Genomic DNA, 13251 nt, shown 5'->3' on the forward strand with positions numbered 1-13251 from the left:
GTCCTATTGCTCTCCTATATCTCCTATACCTTTCTTCTATTCCTATATCTCTTCTTCTATTCTTTCATTGATATGTTCTATTACTATACTGTATCTTCTTTTTTATATCTATTTTACTATGAGTATCTCCTCTATAACCTTCATCATGTATTTTACTATGTATATATAGATATATACCCACTAAAACCCTCATTGTGTATTGGACAAAATAAATAAATAAAATAAAATAAATAAATAAAATAAAAATAAAATAAAAGAAGCGAAGCGCTACTCAAATCGGATCTCTTGAGCTCTCCGGAGCTTCCCGATAAAGGCCAATCAGGAATCAGAACGACTGGTCGAGCCAATGAGAATTACTCTTGGAATGATGAGCAGGGATGAAGGCGGACTTTGTAACAAGAGGCACCATGGCGGCCGAAGGATGGTCGGAGCGAGTGCGGAAGCTGCTGAAGAAGATGAATTCCTTCCATGGAGCAGGTACGACCGCGGGCTTCCTGCTTGAGCCGGGTTTTTTTTTACAGAATTTACCCACCGGAGCGAATACAGAACACAGAAGCAGATTTAAAGCTAGCGTTTAGACGCCTTTCAATATTAAACACCCCGGGCAGGATTGCAATGCAGAAAGTTCCAGCCAAAAGGTAAGCTAGCTAGATTGATCTCGTGTGCAATGGCAGGTTGCATTACCTTCAGCTCTGCTATGGGGAGAGACCCAAATAACGGGAACGTATATAAAGGTAACCGCCATTTCCTTTAAAAGTGCAGAAGAAATAAATGAGAAACGGACTGGATTAGTCCCGTGTCCCCGTCCCCGTCCCCCCCGCTGGCTTCATTTTGCAAATCGCTTGTGCTTCTTCAAAGACCGCTATGCAAACAGCAAGAGAAAAGGAGCATTCGCTAATGGTTTAATTATTTCTGGTACAAAAAGCCGAGACTAGGAATAAACGGTCGTTTTTTGCAAACATTGGGACTAGTGCTTTTCGGCGCTTTCCTAAAACGATCTGGAATGAAGGCAAACTTTGAAGTGGATCCCTTTGCTGATACTTTAAGGTTGTTTTCTTTTTAAGTAAATGACCATGAAAAGCTCTTTACAAACAAGGAAACGGGCATCAAATGGTAAGCATGGTTTAAGATAAGCCATGTAAAAGCAATGGGGCAAAAGGCTTAATTTTAAGTGTTCTGAGTGAATTTGAGATTATGTCAGAAAAGGAACTGGGAAGGTCGTGAACTGGTGGATGAGGAGCCAACTGAGCTGTGGCAATCGCTCTGAAAAGGCAAGTTCTAACTTGGATAAGTAGGAAATGAATTAAAAATCAGATATGTAATAATTTTTCACAAACGCAGTGACGTCATGTAATATCCTTATTCAGGTTTTGATCTCTGCACCTTAAAAAGTTGTAGGCTTTGGAAAAGTACAGAAAAGAAAATGCAAAATCTCAAGTCATCTGTCAAGAAAGCAGTTCGAAGTTTTTACAGGATAGCCATCAACTTGAATTGCTTGAAACAAAACTGGATAAATCCTTCAATAAAGTTATTGATGGCCACTAATCATGCGAATAAGTATCAATAATAAAGTGCTTTTCAGTACTGGTTGTTTGCATGCTGCTTGTGATCTTCATATAGGCACCTGTTTACCTTTAGAACAGTGATGGCCAACCATTTTTCATATGCCAAAAGAGAGTGTACGTGCCTACACTTGTATCCTGAGGAGCACGAAAACGGCCAAAAATGAGCTGGCCAGTGCATGCATGCACTTTGGATCTGAATAGGGCAACAGCTTATGTGCCCTCTGATATGGCTCCGCATGCCACCTCTGGCATGCATGCCATAAGTTCACCATCATGGCTGTATAAGTAATGGCAAACCGTTTTTGCCTCGGGTGTCAAAAGAGCGCCTGCACGTGCAATAGCATGCCCACGGGTGCCCACACCCATAATGTAATGCCCTCCCCCACGCATGCGCACAACCCCTGCGCTGCCCCCCTCCACGCATATTTACTTATTTATTTATTAGATTTGTATGCCGCCCCTCTCCGCAGACTCGGGGCGGCTCACAGCAGTGATAAAACAGTATACTATGACAAATCTAATATTAAGTCTAAAATAACAATTTTATATTAAAAACCTAAAAAAAACCTTATATAAAAACATACACAGTCTCTGGAGAGGGGCGGCATACAAATCCAATAAATAAATACAGTAGTCCCTCGCTATATCGCGCTTCACCTACCGCGGCTTCACTTCATCGCGGGTTTTGAAGTCAGCGTTGGTACAGATACGGCGCTTAGAAGTTTGGAAGGGCAGGACAAGCGCTCAGCTCATGCTGAGAGAGAAGCTTCATTTGAATCATTTCACCACACAAACAAGTGCTAGAATAATTCCAGCGGGACTCCTGAATGATGAGCGGGGCGGGGACTGAGCTCCGGCGGAGGCCCGTCCCCTCGTTCAACCCGCCTTGCCAGTGCCGAGAAGGCAGTCTTTGGAGGCGCGCTTAGTGGTTGGCGGCGGCGGCAGTGTGCTTGGGGTTGTAGAAAGAGCTCCCGGCAGCGCGCGAATGAGCGAGCGGCGAGCAAAGAAAGGAACGCGACGTGGCGGGGATTTCCAGACTGGGCTCGAGGGCAGAAGAGGAAGTGCTGGGCGGGTGGAGGGAAAAAAAGAAAAGAAAAGAGAGAGAGAGAAAAAAAGAACCAGCCGGGGCAGCTCACCAGGGACTTTCCAGCCAGGGCAAGGCAAAAAAGACAACGTTTGGCCGAACTGCTGCAAAGAACAGCAGTGGGTCGGGAATGCTCGGGGGCCGCAATTCTTTTGCCCCCCTCCCCTTCTTTTCCTCAGGTGCAGAGTAAGTAGTAGTGGGGGGGGAAAGTTAGCCGTTTGCTCGCCTCCAGAGCTGGTGGGAAGGATAAATTCCCCATCGCGGATTTCACCTATCGCGGCCGGGTCTGGAACATAACACCCGCGATAGGTGAGATCTTACTGTACACACAAACATTCCATACATAAAACTACATAGGCAAGGGGAGATGTCTCAGTTCCCCCATGCCTGACAGCAGAGGTGGGTTTTAAGAAGTTTACAAAAGGCAAGGAGGGTGGGGCAGTCCTGATCTCTGGGGGGAGCTGGTTCCAGAGGGTTGGGGCCGCCACAGAGAAGGCTCTTCCTCTGGGTCCCGCCAGCCGACATTGTTTGATTGATGGGACCCGGAGAAGGCCAACTCTGTGGGACCTAACCCTGGGATTCGTGCGGCAGAAGGCGGTCTCGCAGATATTCTGGTCCGGTGCCATGAAGGGCTTTATAGGTCATAACCAACACTTTGAATTGTGAATGGAAACCGATCGGCAACCAATGCAGACTGTGGAGTGTTGGTGTAACATGGGCATACCTAGGGAAGCCCATGATTGCTCTCGCAGCTGCATTCTGCACGATCTGAAGTTTTCGAACACTTTTCAAAGGTAGCCCCATGTAGAGACCATTACAGTAGTCGAACCTCGAGGTGATGAGGTGATACATAGGCCTCACTGAAGCTGTGGAGCTGCCCTACTACTTACCTTCAGATACTTGCAGCCAGGCCTCAAGATCTCGGCCCATTTCTTCACCAGCCAGCAAGGCTTTCCCGAAGGCCTCTGTAGCCTGTAACAAAGCTATGGATTGATCTGGAGCTGCGTTACCAGCTGCAGAGGCTTTCAGAAAAACCTTACCGGCTGCAGAAAAAAATGGGCCTAGGTGTGGGAGTCCTGGCTACAACTGTCAAAAGCCGAAGCTTTTGAGGACCTATGACAGCGAAAAGGAGGCCGGGGGTTAGCACACAAATGAATTTCCAGTTGGGCCATTTTTCAGTCCCCGGGCTTCAGGAAGCTTTCCTAAAGCATGGGGAGAGCAAAAATAGCTGAAAATCAGCTGGCCGTGCATGTTGCCACTGATGTAGGGCAACACCTCGCATGGCCTCAGATATGGCCCCACGTGCCACAGGTTCGCTATCACTGCTCTATAAGATGTTGGTCTATGTAGGTATTTTTTCCTCAGCCTCTAGGACTGGTATTAATCCTTTCCTCATAATGATTTTGCTTTTAAGTTTTGTTACCACAAAAGCTACTTTCTCTACATCATCTTTGGGTTTGTACAGGTAATCCTTGACTTACGAGCACAATTAAACTCAAAATTTTTGTTGCTAAGCAAGACATTTGTTAGATTAGTTTTTGCCCCATTATATGACCATTCTTGCCACAGTTGTTAAGTGAGTCACTGCAATTGTTAAGTTCATTTTCCAAAGAAATGTTTTGGCAGATTTGACTTATTTGTAGAAACTAGATCTTCACTGGAAGAGAGATTGATTTGGGTTGATATCTTTGCAGGTTCTTCCAAGGTGCTGTGTTTGCCATTTATGGTTGCTGGACAACAAGTAGGATATGTACCACTGGCTGTAGCCAAATGTCTCCGTCACTACCCGAATGTTTTCTCAGTGTCTCAGGGAGATAAAGCCCCTCCAAGGGTGGAACTTAACAAACAACTGACTTCCTATGACCAGAGGACAGTTGCTGTACAAAGAGTGCTCCAGGAGATGAAAGCACAGCAAGCTTTTCCTTGTTTAAAAGGATGGAGGGATGAGGTGAGAGGACTTGGCACAACCAAGCAAAGGGAGCAGACTTTCTTCTATTTCTCATTATAGAAGGGATGTAGGCAAGAAAAGTCCAGTGTTTCTATTCTGAGTAACAGCTTAACAGCAGTGAGGGGTACAAAACCAGATTTATTCACTAATAAAAATATGCCTCTATTTCAGATGTACAATGTAATGCCCTATTTTTGTGACACACCTTTCTTCAGCATGGAACGTGCTGCAACACGTAAGTTTAAATTTTAAAAATCTTGGCACTAGGCTGTATAGAAAAGATCTGACTTGTGCAAAAGTAAATAGCTCAACTCTGTAATTTCTAAAGTTATAAATTATCTTAGAAAAGATAAGCAGAGTAGTATGATAGTTAATGTGTTGTACTGAGGCAGAGAGGCCAAGATTCTAGTCCATCCTCAGTCATGGAAACTCATTGGGTAACTTTGGGCTAATAGTTTTTTCTGTGTATCTTCTTACTGGGCTGTTATGAGAGGAAAAAGTAAAATGGTACACTATGTAGGGTGCATTGAATTCCTGTGCAAAATGTGGAATTTAAATCCAACAAAATTGTTTTTAAGCTGCAGAGACATGGGACAAAGCCTCAAGCAAAGAACTTATGGTATTTTGTCACATCATAGTTCAAAGTATATCATCTACTTATGAAATTTAGATAAGAAATGCTTTAGTGAAGAAATCTGTGAAGAAATGTGGCTTCCTTACTGATATTCCTTTTAAATATAGGTATTAACAATAGTTTAAATACTGTAAATACTCTGTTTCAGAAACTATTTCATTATTGAGGTGTCCCATGAGCAAATGTATAAAATAAACCCCTACATTTGTTTAGGTATGTTCACCAATTCTAAAGGAAAATGATGTTTTCTTCCTGTTTACCAACCTAAAAGTAGGAATGAACAAATTCTACCTATCTTGCCATTATGTTTTGCTCTAATATTGCTTCCTGAATATCAGTGTATATAAGTTCACATATTTTATAATTTTATTTTAAAACAGATGGCATACTTTGGACGTAAAACGTAGATCACTATTCCTTCAAATTGTTAGGATGAATACAATAAAGCATGTCAAGATCACTACACACAAAAAGAAAAGAAACCCCACCTTAAGACACTAATTCTCCTTTCCTATGAAAAATCAGATTTCTTCCTCACCAATATTATGCTATTAAAAAAACCTGTTCATGCCAAGCATTCTTCTTCCATAAAACTCAACAATTAGAAGTTATCAGATTTCCATGGATCTTGATATATCTGTCAGTGTACAGGAAGCTATGCACAGACAAATCACTTTAGAAGAAGAATAGTGATTTGTTTTCTGCATTGGTGTTAACCACAGTGCAATCATTTCAATGCAAAATTTTGATGATTGAAAATTTGGGATTGTTTTTTAGGTATTATTAATGGACCATCAATATTGGATCAACTTCAGCAGCGCTAGAGACATAAAGAAAAGTTTGAACTTGCATAAGAATTCTTCGGCTTTGTAATGGAGATGAGCATCGGCCCCTAGAGTCGGGAACAGCTAGCACATATGTTGGAGGGGAACCTTTACCTTTAAGAATTCTTCAAATACTGCATTGTGAATTGTAAATAAGGAATTATGTTTATGGATATTCTCGCTGTTCCTTTATTATCCTATTTTCTTGGCAACATTCCCCAACGCAGTATTTTAATAGTAAATTATAATGTATTTATTATCAATAGTAAATACAGTACATTATAAAGGATTAAGCAAATGAAATTACTCATAAAATCAGAACATATGGTGCAAAGGTAGGTGTTCAGTTTAGGCAGCAAGAAGTGCTGCCTAAATTCATGTCTGATTTCTCTTGATCCAGCACTATTTGGAGTGAAGCGCTATGGTGCCCACCTGAATGGTTATACCTGGCGAAAAGATGAAATACACATGTGGCTGGGCCGTAGGGCCTTGAACAAACCCACATATCCTGGCTTATTGGATAATTTGGTAAGAAATAAAATAGGATGACAAATAGAATATCTCATATGAAGACGGGATTAGCTACAGGTTGTCCAAATACAGTACTTTTTATTGCTCCAATATAGCCAGAGAAACCACTTCACTTAATGAGCTTGGGCAGGCCACAGTATTGGGTTGAATGCCCTAAATAGAAATAAGCCTTTATGGTTTATACAAAATTATAATTTCAGCATGAACTATTTTTCTTAGCAATGTGAACATAGTTCTTCCTGCCGATATTTTTCTTACAGGTTAAAAGCATATACAGTATAGTAGTCCTTGATCTACAATTGGGACCAGAATTTCTCTTGCTAAGCAAGGCAGTTAAAGAGAGCTGCACCCAATTTTATGACCTTTTTGCTATGGTTGTTAAGCGAACCATTGCAGTTAAGTGAAATACACAGTAATTGAGCAAATCTGGATTTTTCCCCATTGACTTTGCTTGTCAGAAGCCAGTTGAGAAGGTCCCAAATGGTGATTCACATGACCCCGGGACAGTGTAACCACTGTAAATTCATACGTTATTAAGCACCCAATTATAAATCATGAGACTGGGCATGTGGCAATAGTTATAAGTGCAAGGACCAGTCATAAACAACTTTTTTCAGTGCCATTGTAACATTGAATGTTTACTAAATAAACGGTTGTAAGTTGGGGACTGTGTGTAAATGCTCCAAAGAAATGTTGAAGCTATCTAATTTGCCAACTCAGAAATTATTCTTCTGTTTAATGGAAAATATCCTTTCTAAATACCAAAAATAGCTAATGTTGACTGCTTGCTTTATGGTGAACCATAATTTAGGGGATTTCTTTGTTGGCTAGGCTGCAGGTGGCATTTCTTCAGAACTGGGTGTCAGAGAAACACTAATAAAAGAGTGCCAAGAAGAGGCTTGCATTCCTGCTTCACTTGCTACATTATCTAAATCTGTTGGAACTATCAGGTAATATAGAAAGTTCTAAAATCCCAAGGTACATAGTAGTGTAGGAATATTTATGTTTGCTTATGTGCATATATACATACATATATCCCTTGAATTTGACATCAAGGGAACATACTGTATTTATAATCAGTAATTTTTCATTCAACTACTATATGTTGATTTTCTTGATTGCTACATATTCCAGCTGAATCATGGAAACAAATTTGTCAAATATAGAAGCAGTGTTCATAAGTAGAATTTCCAGACCACAGATTGCCTTGATGTAGCACACAGCATTTATCCATAAAGCATACATGGACCTCTAGATGTCACTCCTAATTTCATAGGAATCCCAGATGCAATATAAAAAGATGGCTTGGGCCATCTGAATGAGGTCACTTTCTCTTTGTAATTCAAATCAGTGTTACTCCACATGGGAACATACCTGAACATTCTCTATGCAGGTCACTGGTGTGATTGAATTATTCTCTTTCTCCCCCTCATCGCAGCTACACATATGAAAAATCAGATGGAGGCATCTATCCTGAATGCCAGTTTGTATATGACCTGGAACTGCCTGAAGAATTTGTGCCCCAAGTGGGAGATGGAGAAGTGCAAGAATTCTATCTTTGGCCACTTGATAAGGTTCGTAGGTGCCATGTTGCTTACTAATAAAAGTTGCCGCTTTTGAACAACGAAAGATAGCACTGATGAGGCCTCCCACGAGCAAGCAATTTTCTTTGCTGTTCCCATTTGTAAAGATGAGTCTATCTTTGGAAAGCCCAATGAAAAACGATTACGTGTTATGGATCCTGTACCATTTTGTGGCATATTTCAAGCACAAGATGGTAGGACTGCAGCTTTCCTATAGTTTCCTAGCTCGTTGTTATGTTCAGTGTTTAACTAATTGGAATGATAGATGAAACATATTAGCATACATTCCCATTAATTCTGTCCTATGGTAGCCATTATCTTAATCTAGGCATGATGTTGGAGTGCTAACTGCCATTTCTACTTTATACGTTAATTGTAAATCTTCCCACACAGGTTAAAGAAGCCATTGGATCTCCCGATTTCAAGCCCAACTGTGCAATGGTAGCACTGGATTTTCTAATCAGACATAGTTATATTCAACCTGATGAAGGTAGGCATCCTCAATGTCAGCTATGTATGGTCGAAGTTAAAAAATGAACTAGGGCAGGGGTAGGCAAAGTTGGCTCTTCTATGACATGTGGACTTCAACTCCCAGAATTCCTGAGTCAATCATGCTAGCTCAGGAATTCTGGGAGTTGAAGTCCACAAGTCATAGAAGATCCAACTTTGCCTACCCCTGATACTAGGGGAAGAGAGAGAAAATGGCAAATAATACCATGCATACAGAGTTTTCCTCTGCTTCTGTCTTTTCAGAACCCCATTATGTAGAGTTGGTGGAAGGGCTACACCAGAGCCTTTGAAAAACCAAGGGCTGCCTGTTGAGATGAGGTTTCTTCCTGCATTTTCTTTTTTTGCTAAAGCCAAGACTGTCATTATCAGATGGAAATCCCAAGGACTGAGACTACAAGATCCTGGTCAGGGCTACAATTACTGCCTCTTTGTACCTATATGTGGAGAGCCTGTAAACTCAAGAAAGTTTATGGTACCACATTTATACATAATGAACACTGGAAATGCTTAATTTCCACAAGAGCACCAAGTGTATTGTTCATTTCCCACATGCTTCAGCCGTGTAAAATCCTCTGTCCAAATCCTTGTCCATTTGAACATTTAATTAAAAAAAGAAGAAGTCAACCAAAAGAACATTCTGAAAGTTGGAAGGCAGGGGAGTAAGGGGGGACAGCAGCAAAATACTGTACAGAAGGTGCTTCTTACAAAGTTCAGTCTGACTCGTTGAAACGAGTGAGCATTGTCTTGTGCAATGCTTCCCGGTATGACTCTGTTGCTACAGCCCCATAAGAGCTGCCACGGGCACCAAGGCCAGACCCTCGTACTCGAGTTGGGGCCTAAGAGAGAAGGAAAGAAATAAAATCACACTGAACTTCCCAAACAAGATAATGCATTGTATCAAAAGGAAAAATAAAACTTTTCATCACAGATCTACTCTTTGGCTTATTTTGCAAGGTGTCATATTTTCTCATTGTGTGAAATCATTTTATCGATGTCAACCAAGTGAAACCAAGTGCTCCAATACTATGCAATAAGACTCAAAATACTTTCCATTTATGTAAAGCCACTATATAATAAGAGAAAGCAACTGAAGAGGCCACATGCCCTTCGGGAATACAACATTAATTTTTTTACATTTAGAGCAATCTGAAAAATTACCTCAATGGGGGTTACAATACCCTGCTTCTTGCGACCCAGCCCGCTGCCTTCTTTCCAACCCATGGCCTGCAGCATGCGGCTGCCAATATTGTCGCTTCCCAGTCCGTCTCGTGTTGGTTGTTCAAAATCCCTGTTGCAAATGGGGAAGGAGATGAACAGTTAAGACAATCCAGCTCCCTCTTCTGCCAGCCAAGACCAAAGAAAACAGCCAATGTAGTGAGGCAAAGAACACTTTGCTAAGAAATGCAGCCTCTTCTAAAAATGGAACCTGTAATGTAAAACTTACACCGTGGCAGGGGTTACAGCTGAATATTTTCTTTTCTTGGGTTCTGGTGGCTCAGGAACACCGTATTTTTCCCTTCGCTCAGCTGCACGATCTCGATATTTCATCTGAAAATAGTGATGAAGGGACAGTGTTAGCTAATGAGATATTTCCTATACAACACATTCCTTTGTAGTGCCCCCCCCCCCAATCATCTGTCCCATCTATTGTACCTCCATGTCATTCTTTTCAAGGGCCTCAAGCTCTTGCTCTGACAAATGTGCCCGTCGGTGAATCTCCAAATTTTGCTGCAGAGAAGAACAAGAACAGAAGAATGAAGGGGTGGAGGTAGAATCACAACATACTCTGGAGACCCATTTTACTCCTAAGACATGCAATCATTTCTGTATTAGCAGTATTATGTTTACATTTTGGCTTAATATTTTATTCCTGAAGCACCAAATGCAGTAAATGTCTTAAAATTAATAACAAATGAAATATGTATAGGTATAAAAACATAGGTGAAACTAACAAACATATTCAGATTGCTCTTATTTTTACAAGATTATACCTCTCCTATTTGATCAATTCCCAGAAATATTTATGAAAGTTGCAATATTCTTACTGATAGCCATGATTTTTATAAACCATTTGGTGTCTCCTTCACATCGTCTCTTTCACAATATTAACTGATTCAGATTTTTAATGTAATAATTATATTTTTTGCATTTGTTGTAATTTGCTCTTATGATTGGTCTTAGACCATAATTAATTCAAAACAATAACAATAACAATAACAATCTGTTCAACATATTGACATGAACAAAGTTGTTTTCTAACAATTTATGGGCTAGGAACAGTGGCATTTTGCTAGATCCTGAATCGTAAAAGTCTGCCTACAAAGAATTAGAATCATCCGAAAATAGTTCGTTGTGACTGTTCTAGGTTACAATGGCACTGAAAAAAGTGACTTATGGCCTTTTCAGCATCCCCGTGGTTGGTCATGTGATTCACTTTCAGATGCTTGACAACTGATTCATTTATGACGATTGCAGTATCCCAGTCATATGACCCCCTTTTGCAACCTTCTGACAAGCGGAGCCAATGGGGAAGCCAGATTTACTTAACAAACGTTACTGATTTAACAACTGTAGTGGTTCATTTAACATGTGGCAAGAAAAATCATAAAGTGGGACAAAACTCACCTAACAAATTCCTCATTTTAGGAACATTTTAGGTTCCTCTTCCCATTGGTAAAAGAAATGACTGACTGTATTATTACAATCTGCCATATTTTTCGGAGTAAAAGACACAGCTTTTTCCTCCGTAAAAGAGGCTGAAAATTTGGGTGCGTCTTAATAATCCTTCTGAGGTGGGTAAAATGAGGACCCAGATTGTGGGGGCAATATGCTGGCTCTGTTAAAAAGTACTATTGCTAACATGTTGTAAGCCGCCCTGAGTCTAAGGAGAAGGGCGGCATAAAAATTGAATAAATAAATAAATGAATAAATAAATAAACATAAAGTATGGGCTCAATTGTGGTTGTGACTACCTGTACTAAAAATGACAAGACCTTTTTCAGCTGCATACCTTATGTAACCCCGATAGCTGCTGGTGTCGAATAAGAGCCTCCTTGCTGGGAAACTGTCTGCGACAAAGCAGGCAAGCCAGTTTGTGCCAATCAGTTAATTTCTCCTCCCGATCAGCTGCCTTCTCTAGTTCCTCTTCACTGTCGCTTTCACCACTGTAAGCAGCCACTAAGCCTCGAGGTGGACTCTGTAAGGAGGGAGGATTATATGCCAGAATCAGAAATGGTTAATCTGGTTTTTCAATGCAGTGTTCCCTGGGTGAGTTAACTCCCATAATCCGCACTCTTCTGGATTTTCTTCAGAAATAGCTTTTAACACCAAAAAGTTCTTGTGTTCAACTCTTCCCGTGATATGTAAATATTGGTATCTCTATTTCACACCTAACGTATTAAACATCAGGCAGATTTGTACAATCTCTATATCTTTACCCATTCTGGCCATTCAGAATGAAATCCAGAAAGTTTACATTTAGAGAAAATCGAGAGGAAAGACTTACCAGCCGATCATCACCAGCAAACTTGGACAAATCCATGCTACTATGCTGCCTCTCAGCCAGTGCTCCCTGAGAACAACAAAAGAAAACAGGGAAGATTAAATCATTTTTTTTAGTGAAAATACATTTTTTCTACTCAGAAGTCAAAATAGTCTCTCAAACTATACATGGTGGTCATTCAGAATGTTGCATAATAATGAACATTAACACAAATATAACCACCCTTCTCTTGTACAATATATATACTTAAATGCTGAAATAATATCCAATATATCTCTTTAATAGTTAACAAATGCTAATGACTTCGTGAACACCTTTACTAACCTCAGGCAGTTTTCAGCTTACAAGTTCATTTAGTGACCATTTAAAGTGATAATGGCATTGAAAAAAGTGACTTAGGACTGTTTTTCACACTTAATAACCTATCGTAATCTGATCAAAATTCATATGCTTGCCAGTTGACTAATATTTATGGCATTTGAAGTGTCCCTGTGTCATGTGATCATCTTTTGCGGTCTTCTGACAAGCAATGGAGGAGCCAAATTAACTTAACAACCATATTACTAACAATAACTGCAGTTATTCACTTAACAATTGTGGCAAGAAAGATCATAAAATGGGGCAAAATTCACTTAAAAATGGTTTCACCTAGCAACAAAAATATGGGGTTCAATTGTGGTTGTAAGCCAAGGACTACCTGTATCGGATTGTTTTGTTACAGTTTAATGTTGCACTCTCCACAAAATTGTACCTTCTTCTCAAGGATAGCATAGCCAGCGTCAGCTGTGGCTGATTCCCGCCTTTCATCCTCTCGTATGGAGGAGACTGGCTGAAAACTGTTCTTGAAATTCTCCTTCTGTTTGTTGAGGCTGCGGGCCCAGCGTTCCATATCCTTGGCAATCTGGAGGATAGCCCATGAAAAGGGAAGGAAAAGAAATGAAGTCTCCTTTTTTTCACATTGGGAAGATACAGTATCATCAAGAGCAGGAATGTTAACAAGACTGAAAGAGAATACTAAATTGCTATCAAAAGGGCTCCAGAGAGAACTGCCTCCCCTGCCCTCCCCACAT

The 13251-nt window shown here is 40.6% G+C and overlaps 2 protein-coding genes across 5 annotated transcripts in view; one reads left to right on the forward strand and one right to left on the reverse strand.

The window, feature by feature from the left end:
• Nucleotides 1-336: 336 nt before the first annotated feature.
• Nucleotides 337-9606, forward strand: LOC139161680 (uncharacterized). Of its 2 annotated transcripts, none has more exons than XM_070741130.1 (8): nt 337-477; nt 4344-4597; nt 4769-4832; nt 6456-6583; nt 7418-7536; nt 8025-8160; nt 8563-8659; nt 8923-9606. In XM_070741130.1, the coding sequence occupies exons 1-8, from the start codon at nt 378-380 to the stop codon at nt 8967-8969; spliced, it is 945 nt and encodes a 314-aa protein (XP_070597231.1). In that variant the 5' UTR covers nt 337-377; the 3' UTR covers nt 8970-9606. The 2 variants fall into 2 exon arrangements, with proteins under 2 accessions (XP_070597231.1, XP_070597232.1); XM_070741131.1 differs by having other exon boundaries at nt 393-638.
• The window catches only part of RBM10 (RNA binding motif protein 10), a 28016-nt gene continuing 23775 nt past the window's right edge, over nt 9011-13251 (reverse strand). For all 3 annotated transcript variants that reach the window (XM_070741127.1, XM_070741129.1, XM_070741128.1), the window contains 7 exons: nt 12933-13082; nt 12185-12250; nt 11690-11875; nt 10333-10407; nt 10124-10227; nt 9838-9967; nt 9011-9515 (listed from right to left, as the gene is read on the reverse strand). In XM_070741127.1, the coding sequence (XP_070597228.1) occupies nt 9390-9515; nt 9838-9967; nt 10124-10227; nt 10333-10407; nt 11690-11875; nt 12185-12250; nt 12933-13082 (837 nt within the window). In that variant the 3' untranslated portion in view covers nt 9011-9389. The remainder of the gene's footprint in view (nt 9516-9837; nt 9968-10123; nt 10228-10332; nt 10408-11689; nt 11876-12184; nt 12251-12932; nt 13083-13251) is intronic.

The sequence above is a fragment of the Erythrolamprus reginae genome, chromosome 2, assembly GCF_031021105.1.
Source record: "Erythrolamprus reginae isolate rEryReg1 chromosome 2, rEryReg1.hap1, whole genome shotgun sequence".
Classification (NCBI taxonomy): Eukaryota; Metazoa; Chordata; class Lepidosauria; order Squamata; family Dipsadidae; genus Erythrolamprus; species Erythrolamprus reginae.

What these genes read in the sequence shown, in the direction of transcription:
- LOC139161680 (XM_070741130.1), top strand. Translation starts at nt 378, where the DNA reads ATGAAGGCGGACTTTGTAACAAGAGGCACCATGGCGGCCGAAGGATGG. An exon ending in TAAAAGGATGGAGGGATGAG is followed by an intron (nt 4,598 to 4,768) that starts GTGAGAGGACTT and finishes CCTCTATTTCAG; the next exon opens with ATGTACAATGTAATGCCCTA. An exon ending in TTATATTCAACCTGATGAAG is followed by an intron (nt 8,660 to 8,922) that starts GTAGGCATCCTC and finishes CTGTCTTTTCAG; the next exon opens with AACCCCATTATGTAGAGTTG.